General features: G+C 36.7%; 1 protein-coding gene across 1 annotated transcript in view; it reads right to left on the bottom strand.

Moving 5' to 3' along the window:
* The window catches only part of TYR (tyrosinase), a gene marked incomplete at its 3' end in the record, with an annotated part of 90,191 nt that extends 79,842 nt beyond the window's left edge, over nt 1-10,349 (bottom strand). The window contains exon 1 of the mRNA XM_081239589.1: nt 9,516-10,349. Within this exon, the coding sequence (XP_081095715.1) occupies nt 9,516-10,334 (819 nt within the window). The 5' untranslated portion in view covers nt 10,335-10,349. The remainder of the gene's footprint in view (nt 1-9,515) is intronic.
* Nucleotides 10,350-14,597: the final 4,248 nt, after the last annotated feature.

The following is a 14,597-nucleotide window of genomic DNA, read 5'->3' as shown; positions in this document are numbered from 1 at the left end:
GCCAACTTCAGGACACTGGTCCACAAGAGACCTCCCAGCTCCACATAATATCAAATGGCAAAAATATCCCAGGGATCTCCATCTCAACACCAATACCCAGCTTCACTCACCGACCAGCAAGCTACACTGCTGGACACCCTATGCCAAATAACTAGCAAGACAGGAACACAACCCCACCCATTAGCAGAGAGGTGGCCTAAAATCATAATAAGTCCACAGACACCACAAAACACACCACCAGACGTGGACCTGCCCACCAGAAAGACAAGATCCAGCCTCACACACCAGAACAGGCACTAGTCCTCTCCACCAAGAAGCCTACACAACCCACTGAACCATCTTTAGCCACTGGGGACAGACACCAAAAACAACGTGAACTATGAACCTGCAGCCTGCAAAAAGGAGACCCCAAACACAGTAAGATAAGCAAAATGAGAACACAGAAAAACAAACAGCAGATGAAGGAGCAAGATAAAAACCCACCAGACCTAACAAATGAAGAGGAAGTAGGTAGTCTACCTGAAAAAAATTCAGAATAATGATAGTAAAGATGATCCAAAATCTTGGAAACAGAATAGAGAAAATGCAAGAAACATTTAACAAGGACCTAGAAGAACTAAAGATGAAACAAGCAATGATGAACAACACAATAAATGAAATTAAAAATACTCTAGAAGGGATCAATAGCAGAATAACTGAGGCAGAAGAATGGATAAGTGACCTGGAAGATAAAATAGTGGAAATAACTGCTGCAGAGCAGAATAAAGAAAAAAGAATGAAAAGAACAGAGGACAGTCTCAGAGACCTCTGGGACAACATTAAACTGACCAACATTCGAATCATAGGGGTTCCAGAAGAAGAGGAGAAAAAGAAAGGGACTGAGAAAATATTTGAAGAGATTATAGTTGAAAACTTCCCTAATATGGGAAAGGAAATAGTTAATCAAGTCCAGGAAGCACAGAGAGTCCCATACAGGGTAAATCCAAGGAGAAACATGCCAAGACACATATTAATTAAACTGTCAAAAATTAAATACAAGGAAAACATATTAAAAGCAGCAAGGGAAAAACAACAAATAACACACAAAGGAATCCCCATAAGGTTAACAGCTGATCTTTCAGCAGAAACTCTGCAAGCCAGAAGGGACTGGCAGGACATATTTAAAGTGATGAAGGAGAAAAATCTACAACTAAGATTACTCTACCCAGCAAGGATCTCATCCAGATTTGGTGGAGAAATTAAAACCTTTACAGGCAAGCAAAAGCTGAGAGAGTTCAGCACCACCAAACCAGCTTTACAACAAATGCTAAAGGAACTTATCTAGGCAAGAAACACAACAGAAGGAAAAGACCTACAATAACAAACCCAAAACAATTAAGAAATTGGGAATAGGAACATACATATCGATAATTACCTTAAATGTAAATGGATTAAATGCTCCCACCAAAAGACACAGACTGGCTGAATGCATACAAAAACAAGACCCATATATATGCTGTCTACAAGAGACCCACTTCAGACCTAGAGACACATACAGACTGAAAGTGAGGGGATGGAAAAAGATATTACATGCAAATGGAAACCAAAAGAAAGCTGGAGTAGCAATTCTCATATCAGACAAAATAGGCTTTAAAATACAGACTACTAGAAGAGACAAAGAAGGACACTACATAATGATCAAGGGATCGATCCAAGGAGAAGATATAACAATTGTAAATATTTATGCACCCAACATAGGAGCACCTCAATACATAAGGCAAATACTAACAGCTATAAAAGGGGAAATCGACAGTAACACATTCATAGTAAGGGACTTTAACACCCCACTTTCACCAATGGACAGATTCTCCAAAATGAAAATAAATAAGGAAACACAAGCTTTAAATGATACATTAAACAAGATGGACTTAACTGATATTTATAGGACATTCCATCCAAAAACAACAGAATACATATTTTTCTCAAGTGTTCATGGAACATTCTCCAGGATAGATCATATCTTGGGTCACAAATCAAGCCTTGGTAAATTTAAGAAAATTGAAATCATATCAAGTATCTTTTCTGACCACAATGCTATGAGACTAGATATCAATTACAGGAAAAGATCTGTAAAAAATACAAACACATGGAAGCTAAACAATGCACTACTTAATAACGAAGTAATCACTGAAGAAATCAAAGAGGAAATAAAAAAAATACCTAGAAACAAATGACAATGGAGACACGACGACCCAAAACCTATGGGATGCAGCAAAAGCAGGTCTAAGAGAGAAATTTATAGCAATACAATCCTACCTTAAGAAACAGGAAACATCTCGAATAAACAACCTAACCTTGCACCTAAAACAATGAGAGAAAGAAGAACAAAAGAACCCCAAAGTTAGCAGAAAGAAAGAAATCATAAAGATCAGATCAGAAATAAATGAAAAAGAAATGAAGGAAACGATAGCAAAGATCAATAAAACTAAAAGCTGGTTCTTTGAGAAGATAAACAAAATTGATAAACCATTAACCAGACTCATAAAGAAAAAAAGGGAGAAGACTCAAATCAATAGAATTAGAAATGAAAAAGGAGAAGTAACAACTGACACTGCAAAAATACAAAAGATCATGAGAGATTACTACAAGCAACTCTATGCCAATAAAAGGGACAATCTGGAAGAAATGGACTCATTCTTAAAAAAACACAACCTGCCAAGACTGAATCAGGAAGGAATAGAAAATATGAACAGACCAATCACAAGCACTGAAATTAAAACTGTGATTAAAAATCTTCCAACAAAAAAAAGCCCAGGACTAGATGGCTTCACAGGCGAATTCTATCAAACATTTAGAGAAGAGCTAACACCTATCCTTCTCAAACTCTTCCAAAATATAGCAGAGGGAGGAACACTCCCAAACTCATTCTATGAGGCCACCATCACACTGATACCAAAACCAGACAAGGATGTCACAAAGAAAGAAAACAACAGGCCAATATCACTGATGAACATAGACCTATTTTAATGATGAGGAAACTGAGTGTGGAAGAGTATAAAAGGCTAGTAGGATCTAAAACCCTGTATTATGATTAATAATTTTATGGGCAACAGTCAAGGCACATGGAACAATATTTTAAAAGTGAAGTCTTCTTGGTCAGCTGCTTGCACCACAGTTAGGAATAATCAAAACAATCCTATCAGTCTCCAGCTCCAGTGAGTTGGCAATCTATAAGAATGTAAAAGCAAATTAAATTACCATCAGATGGAACTGAATGAGGCTTGCTCCCCCGGGAATGGCTGCTACTGTGTTATACAACAGATACTTAGAGAAGCTTTTAATTTCTGGACACTAAGATATCATTTATGAATTGAAGGATTGTGTGTTGGAAAAGAATTAGTTTCCAAATTCATGTAGGTATGGGCTTCAACTCTGGCTCAGCTACTTACTAGCAATGGGGCAATGAGTATGTTATTTAGGCTTGCTGAGTCTCAATTTCTTCAACTGTAATATGAAATAATAAATATTACATATTAATGTATAATTTATTATATTTATTATTATTATATTAATAAAATAGTAAAATGCAGTTTCTGGCTCAACAGATGTCAGTTTCTAGTTTTCTTCATACTTCATGACATTCCTCAATCCTTTTTTTTTGTGTGTGGTTTGCGGGCCTCTCACCGCTGTGGCCTCTCCCGACGCGGAGCACAGGCTCCAGACGCGCAGGCTCAGCGGCCATGGCTCATGGGCCCAGCCGCTCTGCGGCATGTCGGGTCTTCCCAGACCAGGGCACGAACCCGCATCCCCTGCATCGGCAGGTGGACTCTCAACCACTGCGCCACCAGGGAAGCCCTCCTCAATCCTTTTATCCATGCATAATTGAGAACTTGAATTGTTGGGTGACTTGTCTAAGGTCATATGATGTTCAGAGCCAGGACTAGAACATTAATCCACAGTCCTCCTGATTCCAAATCTATATCCAATAGATTTATGACTGCCTGTAAATGGCTTAGGGATGGTTCAATAAAGCTAACTTAACTTTTGCATTGAGTGTAATATATTGGATTCCTTTAAAATGTCAATTAACTAGACATCACAGCGGGTATACAGATGAAATCATTTTCATTCTTGTTTGAATAATAAACCATATCATGATATTTTCAAAAGATCCTACTGCCTAAAAGACTCCTACAGCAGACTCAGTTAAATTAGAGAGGTTTGAATGAAACTATTTTTGCTGAAATGCCAACAGCCAAGTGGCTAAATGTTCAGATGACAATGTATAAGGAAAAAGGAAAAAATCTACTCCATTTCTTGAAGTAATTTGAAAAACTTAATCTCAAATTATTGTTTTTATATTTGATACAGAAGGAGAGGCAGGGTAGGAGAAAGTGTTATCACTATCGTTATCATCATGCAGATTGCAGTCAGACATGGTTTCCAAATTGAGTAAATTACTTAAGCTCTCTGAATATCAAGGTTTTTCATCTGTAAATGGGAACTATAACAACTTTTTATGAACGATCAAATAATTTATCTAAGTAAAGCATTTAGTATATAGTGCCAAGTACAGAGTGTTTAATAATGGCAGCTATTATATTATTATTGAATACAAGACCATTGGGCAGGCCACCAAATTGTTAACCCTGACTCTGTAACACTGGATGAATAGTCATTATTATAATAACTATCATCAATATATCATATAATGATATATTATGATAATTTCCATACATTGGAACTCAAAGAATATGTCAGATACTAAACTAGTCATTTTACATTAACAGATTTCATTGAATCCCTTTATTATAATGCTTTAAGATATGTTCTTCTAATTTTAAAGAAAACAAGGTCTCAGAATAATTAAATAACTTGTTCTGGATTTTGTAGCTAAGTAAGTTACAAAAGTCATGTTTTTATGACTCAAAAGACTATACCCTTTCCACTGCATTATTCTACTTTCCATTCCATTTAGTATTTTCATCAACAACAGAAAACACACATATATGATAATTGCACCCCATTTTTTTCTGTTGAGAAAAAAAAAAAACAAAGGTCAAAGATTCCAAATAACTTGTCCAATAACATCTGGTAAGTAGCAGAGGTAGAATCTGGTAAATGGCAGAAGTCTTCTGATGAGGAATTTGTTCTTTTTCTGTTTCAACACAGGTGACTTATAACATATGATTTGGGGGAAACACATCAAGCTGTCCCAAGTCAAATGAAAAAAGGGAGATATAGAAAGAAGAAACAGGTGTATTAATGGAGAAAGTGAACTTAGCGTTCTCTTAAACATAAAGAAATAGCAACAAACAACCAGTTATTAAAAGCTTTAGGAGCAAAAATTCTATCATGACATTAGAGGTTTATCTAAATAAAAATGTAAACCCTATGACATTCCACAGAATCTTTTTCATAAAGAAAAAAGAGAAGCTGTTAATTCACTGAGCTGTTGCCATGGTTACCTAAACCCATGACTCTCTGCTGAAATGTAACTATTTTTTTCTTCCTACTGTTTGCTTCCATGTGATATGCTTTTCACCTGATGAGTGAATTCCCTGGTCACACTTCACTCATGTCTATCATCTTGGAAAAGTTTTTTCTCTTCATTTTGATCCATCATGACAGCTACCCTTTCCTTCTTACGGCTAGCTTATCTGCTGCTTGCATAACATTAGATCTAACTGTGTTGATCATAGGTATTTGTACTTTAATGTTCACCCCCCACCTCCAAAAATAATGGACTGCTTTAATTGACGACAAACATGCTTCTAGTTTAAAAGCTCCTGGCATTAAACAAACCAAAAAATAAAGGAGCAAATATACAAAAAAAGCACGTGAATTCTGAATATAGGCTTTCTATGAAAACTAACATTAAGTTCATAATTTTTAATATATTATGTTATTGAATAAAAAACCTTATCAGTAAATATTATTAATCTCACTTAAGTAACACTCGGGTTGTAACTTGCCTGATCTCTATGTGTGCTTTCATTTTTTGCATACACACACACACACACACTCACACACACACACACATAAGCCTAGAGAGAGCTACACAAAATGTTTTATTCCAGACAATAAGTTACTGCTTATTTTGGTATAATTGTGTCCTTGGCCTTGGGGATCCAGTGCTATAAATTATGGCTTAATGTTCTAGAAATCTAGCTATGTCTATGCAGAGTTTATTTTTTTATGTGTGTTAGCACTGGAGCTAACATTTCTATTATTTTCAATTTTGTTCAATTCAACATATATTGACAAAGCCCATTCCATATATATATTATTTTCCTGACTCTGTGGACATAAAGATAAATTAGAAATGGTTTCTACATTGGAGCAGATGGCAATCTGTTAGACAAAGATAGGTTTGAAAACAATTACATGTATTGAAGAATTATAGGTACTATGATACAAATCTGTACAAAATATAATGATAGTGCAAAAGGGTGAAGGTCAATTCTACCTGAGTAAGGGATGTGGATAAATAAACGTCTAATGGAATAATTTCACTCTAACATGAATGAAAAGGACTACATCAGAATATCTGCCCCAGTTGTCTGTGCAACTGAATTTTAAGGGAGTTAAAGTGACTACAAGTCAAAATTTGCATCCATAAATTAGTGGCTTGTTTTATCCCTTCCAAGCCTAAATGGCTCCTTAAAAATTGGAAACAACATGGTTAACTTGAAATAGCATTGGAGTCAAAGGCACTGGGTTTTAGTCCTCAGCTGTGTGACCTTAGACAAATCATCCTAGCTTTCGAGGTCTCACTATCTTCTTTTACAAAATGTAGGCAGTACACTACACACCAGTGAAGGTCTCTTAGCTCAGAGTTAATAAATCCTATGAGTTAATAAATCTAAAAACTCTATTTTTGTGTGTGTCAAGTAAAAGATATCTGAAACCAAGAAAAAACAGGAGGCTTTGTACCAAAGGGTCTGAGTCTAAATAATTAAGAAGATATTAATGAACTCACCAAGTCTGGAAGATATTTGGTCTCATCATCTCACATAAAACAGTCTAGTTCTTGATTTGAGTGTTCAATTCAGGCAAAAGCATTTAAACTAGTGGTGTGTTTATTATAGAACCTGAGTTTGTAAAGTGGAAGAGATTCCAAAACAATTTCCATATTAATTAAATCAGTGATTCTTAGTGCTGGCTGTGCATTAGAATTACAGTAGAAGTTTTTAAAAATACAGATGCTTGGACTTCACAGTGGACACCCTGACTATGATTTTCTGGCAGAAGGTAGATGGGTGGAGCACATGCAATTTTTTAAGCTCCGAAGTTATTTAGAAGACACTGAGAACTGCTGAATTAAGTCAATATAAATAACTGATCTTCATTTTTAAAGGACTATAACCAGAGATGCTCTGCAAAGGAATGGAAACAGCCAACTAAAATTGGGTTTGACTGTCACCTCACACAATGACACCACTCACGGTAGGTGAACGTAAGTATTCACTCATTTCACCTTCCTTATTTAAATCGTCGTTTGCTCATTTTTCTTCAATGGTCTTTGTCCTCTGTATTTCCTAATCTTATTTTTAACACCAGTTACTACACAGTAGTTTAAGCATAGAACAATATCGAATCCAATGTTGTAACAATTTCAACTTAGTGTTTACCTACTAGACCCAAAAAGTTTTATTTAGAAGTAAAACTGGACACAATTGTAAAGGAGAAAAAAACAGAAAAAATTTCCACTCAATTATCAACAAATGAATAGAAAAAATTAGAAACATAATTTAGGTACTTCCAAGAAGCCTACATCTAATGTAATTAATATCAATTAGTATTTGCCTATTAAGCTTTAGTGTGGATGTTGTAACTTTTTGGTATTTTAGATAATCCTCCAGTTTTTCTGGGTCAAGAAAAGCAGTTAAGGAAAGCACTATAACTGACTGAAAATCCCACATCCAAGCTTAACCGTATTTTAAGCAGTAACGGAGGATGTGAGAGTTAGATGAGAGTTTTGCACTTTATAGATTAAGGTAGGAGGTCTGAATCCTTATTGAAATAGATTTTTTTTTGAAGCACAATTTTTGCAGCCTTTCCTGCACAAATACACTCCTTTCTCTTGGTAAATAGCTGACATTAGTGACACAAGACATTACAGTGATCATTTTCAATGAGCTTCAATAGGCTCCATTTGGAAGGTGTGTGAACTTAGTGCAGGGGGGCGGATGGGAAGCCATCCACATTTCAAAATTGCAGAGCCCCGGGTAAGAATGCAAGATTCTTCCCATCTCATTTAAATATTGGGGTTTAGTTCCATATAGCACTGCTAGTCAAAAGTGCTGTATTAGAAATGTTTGGAATACAGGCAGAAAAACATTCCTTCCACCTATGGTTTTAAAATGATAAATAATTAAAAGCATATTTCTTTGGCTACCTTTTGCACCTAATCCAGAGTGAAAAAAATCAGAATAGGAGAAACAGAAATTAAACTTCAAAATAACAATCCCTTATCTTGTACCTCAAAAGTTTGCATTTATTTTGGGAAAAAATTATAATTTCTTCTGCATCTTATTGAAAAAAGTGAGGTAGGATGGCCAGATCCATTAGACATCATAGCAGACATGTCCTTGGAAATATTGGGTTGGCAAAAAAGTTTGTTCAGGTTGTTCCAGAAGATGTTACAGAAAAACCCGAATGAACTTTTTGACCAACCCAATATTATAGGGTTGTCATGCAGCCAGGCTATCTGAGAACAAATCTTGTCTCTGCTACTTACTAGTTCTGCGATCTTGTACAAGTTACCTAATATCTTTATACCTCAGGTTGATTTTTTAAAATCTTTGAGATGGGGAATGATTAGTAAGGATATTAAATGAATTAAGGCACATAAACACAACAGGGGCTCTCATACATGCTAGTTGATCAATGAATATTAGCTATTTTCATTATTTACCTGTTTGAGCCTCAGGGTCTTCATATATTTTTTTAAAAGAAAATTTAATCTAAGTAATATTCCCCAAATTTTGCTGATGGTGATAATCACCGTAGACATTTAGTAAATGAGGTCTTCCCAGGACCCTCCTTTGAAGATTCTTATCAATGGGATTCCTGGGATAAGGACAGGAATTTGTAATTTTAATTTGTGCAATGTATAAATTTTATTGTGAAGAAAATTTCAGAAACATTGACCTAAATCACTTATTTACCTAATCATCTAAGTATTCATTCATCCATTGGTTCAACAGATACTTCATGAGCTCTTACCATTTGCCAGGCACCATCCCAGGTGCTAGGAGATACAGTGATGAACCAAGTACTTTTTATTCATTAGATTTTAGGAACCAAGTAGAGGATATTAGACAAGTAACCACACAAATCTCTTTGGAGCTACAATTGTGAAGTGTGCTATAAAGGGAAAATACAAGGTATGTTGAGAGCTCTTGACAGGGAAAATTTTCTAGGCTTGGCAGGAGATAGAGAGATGGGAAAGGTGTTTATGAAGACCTTCCAGAAGAAGTGATTGCTACCGTTCTTTTATGCTCTGATATTGTATGTCCAGCACATCTTACCTGCCAAGAGGAGAAGAAGGATGCTGGGCTGAGTAGATTAGGGTTTGCAGGGTTGCGCCCTCCCATGTACTCATCTGTGCAAATGTCACAATTTTCTGCATCTCGCCAATCCCAGTATGGAATAGTGAAGTTCTCATCCCCTGTCAGCTTCTGGATTTCTTTTTCCCACAGCAGCAAGAAGAGTCTATGCCAAGGCAGAAAACCTGGTGCTTCATGAGCAAAATCGATGTCTCTCCAGATTTCAGAGCCCCCAAGTAGTGCGTCCCTTGACACATAATAATGCATCCAGACAAAGAGGTCATAAACGTTGATGTCATTAAACAGAGGTGTTGATCCATTATTCATTTGGCCATAGGTGCCTGTGGGGATGACATAGTCTGGGCTGGTAGTATGTTTCGCTAAAGTAAGGTAGGCAAGAAATTTGTTCTTCTCTGGGACACTCAAATCAAAGATGTTTCTTCTCACCAAAAGTCGCCTCTCTGTGCAGGTGGGTCCCGAAAAGCCAAACTTACAATTTCCACAGTTGAATCCCATGAAGTTGCCAAAGCACTGGCAGGTCCGATTATAAAAGACGGAGGGCCAAGACTCCCGGTCGTCCACCCCTGCGAAGGGGAACTGAGGTCCAGGTGGTGCCTTGGACAGAATGACGTCCCGACAGGAACCCCTGCCTGAAAGCTGTCCACAGGGACTCCCGTCACCCTCCCATGGTGGGCAGCATTCCTTCTCCATCAGGTTCTTAGAGGAGGCACAAGCTCGAGGGAAATGGCCAGCAGAGGTCTGGAAAGTCCACAGCAGGCAGTACAAAGCAGCCAGGAGCATTCTTCCTCTAGTTCTCACAAGGTCTGCCTGAGCTGGTTAATTGAGCCACACACTTCTCTTTCCAGCTACCCCTTCAGTGACTATCACATGTTTTGGCTAAGACCTATATAATACCACTCCCACCTCCAGCATCAAACACTCTCAGTCTTTATCTTAAGCTTTCATCTTCTGAAAACCACATGACTAACTTCTCCTTGGAGTTGGCATGTATCCCACCAGTGGGATAGGCCTACGTTAAAGTGAGAAACACTATTCACCATTAATAGTTTAATTCTTATGTTTAGAATAATAATAATAATAATACCACCTGATCTAAATAAACCCAGTTAATTGACTATAAAATCAGTGATGATTTAAATTTGCAAATGAGAAGCCATGTCAGGAATAGAGCTTCTTTTATTAAGAAAAGTCAGGCAGTGTTAGAGATTTTGGGTGCAAGATGGTTTGTTTCTCAAAGACCATAAATAGACCGCAGCATTGGTAGAATTCGTCTTTGTAGAAAGAGACACTTTTCAGAGCCTAGAGATTATTTCTTATATTTATTTATTTTATACAAAGTACCAGAAGAAAAATTTTTTTCTGATACACTTCCTAAGTATCTTGATGCTAGCTGCTTGCTTGCTGTCTAATCGCTGATTTTCTGACTATTATTAATGAGAGGTCACTTTGATAGCTGGGTGGTCTGCTTTATTTTGGAAACCTTTACTAGTGAATATTCCAAAGGAAACTCTTTTTTTTCAATTGAAGTATAGTTGATTGTCAATATTATATTTGTTTCAGGTGTACAACATAGTGATTCAATATTTTTCTAGATTATACTCTGCATAAAGTTATTATAAAATATTGGCTATATTACCTGTGCTGTACAATATATCTTTCTGGTTTATTTATTTTATATATAGTAGTTTGTATTTTTCTTATTTTAATGCTATAATGATCTTGTTTAGCCCATAAGTTCTGGAAACCAGGAATTCATTTGAAATTTTGTTTGCAATATGATCTTGCAAAGGAGTTCTCAATATAGTGAGTGAGTGAATAAGGGCTGATATATTTATTCAACAAATATTTATTGATCACGCCAATTTTTTCAAGATTTTTTTCTCTGTGTGTATAGTGAGCTAGATAAATTGAAATGCATGGATAAAAATATTATTTTACCACTACACTAGTTTTCAAATGAGTAGTGTAGAAAATAAGAACATCAGACTTTTAATGGAGGGACATATTTGTGAACTGAGGATACTGGAAAGGATTGCACAGTTTTGGATAATAGTATGCAAATTTTATTATGGGAGTACCCCTTGAACCAAACTTTGAAGGATAGACATAAGTTGGAAAGACAAATGAGAATGGAGACAACACTTCAGGCAGGAGAAACTGTAGACAGGTGAGAGCTGTACTTCATCTGCTGAGTTGGAGAATCAGCTTCAGATACGTCCCCATGCTATAGGGAATTAAACCTGGGCCCAATCCTTGGAGGGGCTTAAAAATCAAGTGGTTTGTACTAAGGTGAGTTGAAGAGTTACAGGATGAGAGTAGTCAAGTCAAAGTTGCCCCTGTGAGACTTCCTTCCTTATCCTGCTCCATACTTAAAGCTGGTGGTCCCCTGAACTTGAGGAACAAGTGAGAGAAAGTGAAAGCTCTGAGGAAAGTAGCAGTGTCTGGCGTCTTAGCTGTGGGGATCCAGGGAAGGTCATCATTACATGTGATGCTGGAATGTCAGCCTTTCTGCTCTCTACCCATTCTGCTGGAATGTTTCTCATTATTTAGAAGAAACATTAAGTCTCCTCCCTACAACTCTCTTGAGACTCAAAGCAGCCTTTTTAAGTAGAAGAAGCAGTGTGTGTGAGAAGAAGAAAAAGTGAAGAGAAGTTTCCATGGAAATGCCACCTCTGGCTGGGATCAGGAAGTCATCACATGATCTCCACAAGGAGGCTTAATCTTTTTTCTTCCTTCTTTCAGAGCCACAGAGAGATTAACACAAGGCTTCTTGTCCCTGGGGAGTCTTAGTTCTGTGTTACTTATAACCACATGTGGCCTTTTATAATTCTGTTGCATCTACTTGCAGACAGAATTTAACTTCTCATGTTCAGTTTAATTAAGAAGTTTGCTTTATATGTGCCCCCCATCAGGCTTCCCTGTGAATAACTTAGAAAGCTTCCATCACACCACTAGGCTTCTGTGTCTACTCTCCCAAGTCTCTTTTTCATAATCTTCAGAGCATGCTTAAATGAATGACTAAAATGTACTTTGTCCTCTTAGTTGCCTTCACAAAGTTGATATCCTGACATTGACAGATCTCCTTATTACTCTCAAATATAGGACACTATCTCCTCTGGCCTATTTGTAAAACTGTCTTATTGTTAATACAAACTTCTTTAGAGAAATGTCTATTGGTACAGCCACTATGGAGAACAGCATGTAGGTTGCTTAAAAAACTGAAAGTAGAACTACCATATGATCCAGCAATTCCACTCCTGGGCATATATTTGGAGAAAGCCGTAATTCAAAAGATACATGCACCCCCATTGTTCATTGCAGCACTACTTACAATAGTCAAGACATGGAAGCAACTTAAATGTACATCAACAGATGAATGGATAAAGAAGATGTGGTATACACACACACACACACACACACACACACACTGGAGTATTACTCAGCCATAAAAAAGAATGAAATAATTCCTTTTGCAGCAACATGGATGGACCTAGAGATTATCATACTAAGCGAACTAAGTCGGACAAAGACAAATATTATATGATATCAATTATATGTGGAATCTAAAAATAAAAAAATGATACAAAGGAACTTATATACAAAACAGAAATAAACCCACAGGCATAGAAAACAACTAATGGTTATCAAAGGGGAAAGGGGGGGGAGGGATAAATTAGGAGCTTGGGATTAATTTATACATACTACTATATCTAAAATAGGTAAAAAACAAGGACCTGCTGTATAGCACAGAGAACTATATTCAATAATTTGTAATAACCTATAAGGGAAAAGGATCTGAAAAATTATATATTATATTTTATAATAACCTATAAGGAAAAAGAATCTGAAGAATTATCTATCTATCTATATCAGAATCACTTTGCTGTACACCTGAAACTAACAAAATGTTATAAATAAACTCTATTTCAGTTAAAAAAAACAAAGCACAAACTTTTAAAATGTCAAACCGCATTTAGATTGCTTCCTCCCTGAACTCTAGACGTACATTCACTAGTTGCCTCTAGTTTTCAGAATTTGAAGGTGTTCTGTCCTATCTGTCCTATTGTACGAGTTAACACGTGAGCTAATGTGAGACTCTATTAACCAGAATTAGGGCCTCTGTAAATATTCTGCAATTATTTGTGGAGCATCAATTATCAAGCATACAACGACAGGTAGGGATGCTATGGTAAGCACAACACAGAGGTTTCTACTCTCATGCAACATATAGCCTATTAAAATAATGTCTAAATTTTAGTAATTTTAATAATATTTATAACTATGCATATTTTAAATAACTTTTTTTTTTTCAGTATGCGGGCCTCTCACTGCTGTGCCCTCTCCTGTTGCAGAGCCCAGGCTCCGGACACGCAGGCTCAGCAGCCATGGCTCATGGGCCCAGCCGCTCTGAGGCATGTGGGATCTTCCCGGACCAGGGCACGAACCTGTGTCCCCTGCATCGGCAGGCGGACTCTCAACCACTGTGCCACCAGGGGAGCCCTGCCTTTGCTTTTTTATTTGATGATGGTTTGAACCTTTTTCTCCAGCTTTTTTAGCCCCCCATTCTCTCAATTTTAACAGTAGCTACCATTTATTGAGTATAAGTAACATAATTAGCTCAGTTTGAGTAGCTACCATTTTTAAATAAATGTAACTATGCAAAAATGTAAAATAGATAGCTAGTGGGAAGCAGCTGCATAGCACAGGGAGATCAACTCGGTGCTTTGTGACCACCTAGAGGGGTAGGATAGGGAGTGGGGGAGGGGGACGCAAGAGGGAGGAGATATGGGGATATATGTATATGTATAGCTGATTCACTTTGTTATAAAGCAGAAACTAACACACCATTGTAAAGCAATTATACTCCAATAAAGACGTTAAAAATAAAAAGAGTTAAATATACTCAAACTAGGAAAAATAATATAAGGAATTAACATGTACACATCATCAAGCTTCTTCAGCCATCATCTTTTTCTAGGCACTGTTTCTTCATTCCCACCCATAAAAAAAAAGCAAAAAATTATTTAGTGTTTTAAAACAAAT

Source organism: Mesoplodon bidens (assembly GCF_964165515.1).
Source record: "Mesoplodon bidens genome assembly, chromosome: 7".
Taxonomy (NCBI): Eukaryota; Metazoa; Chordata; class Mammalia; order Artiodactyla; family Ziphiidae; genus Mesoplodon; species Mesoplodon bidens.
This window is presented reverse-complemented; position numbering and strand designations above follow the sequence as displayed.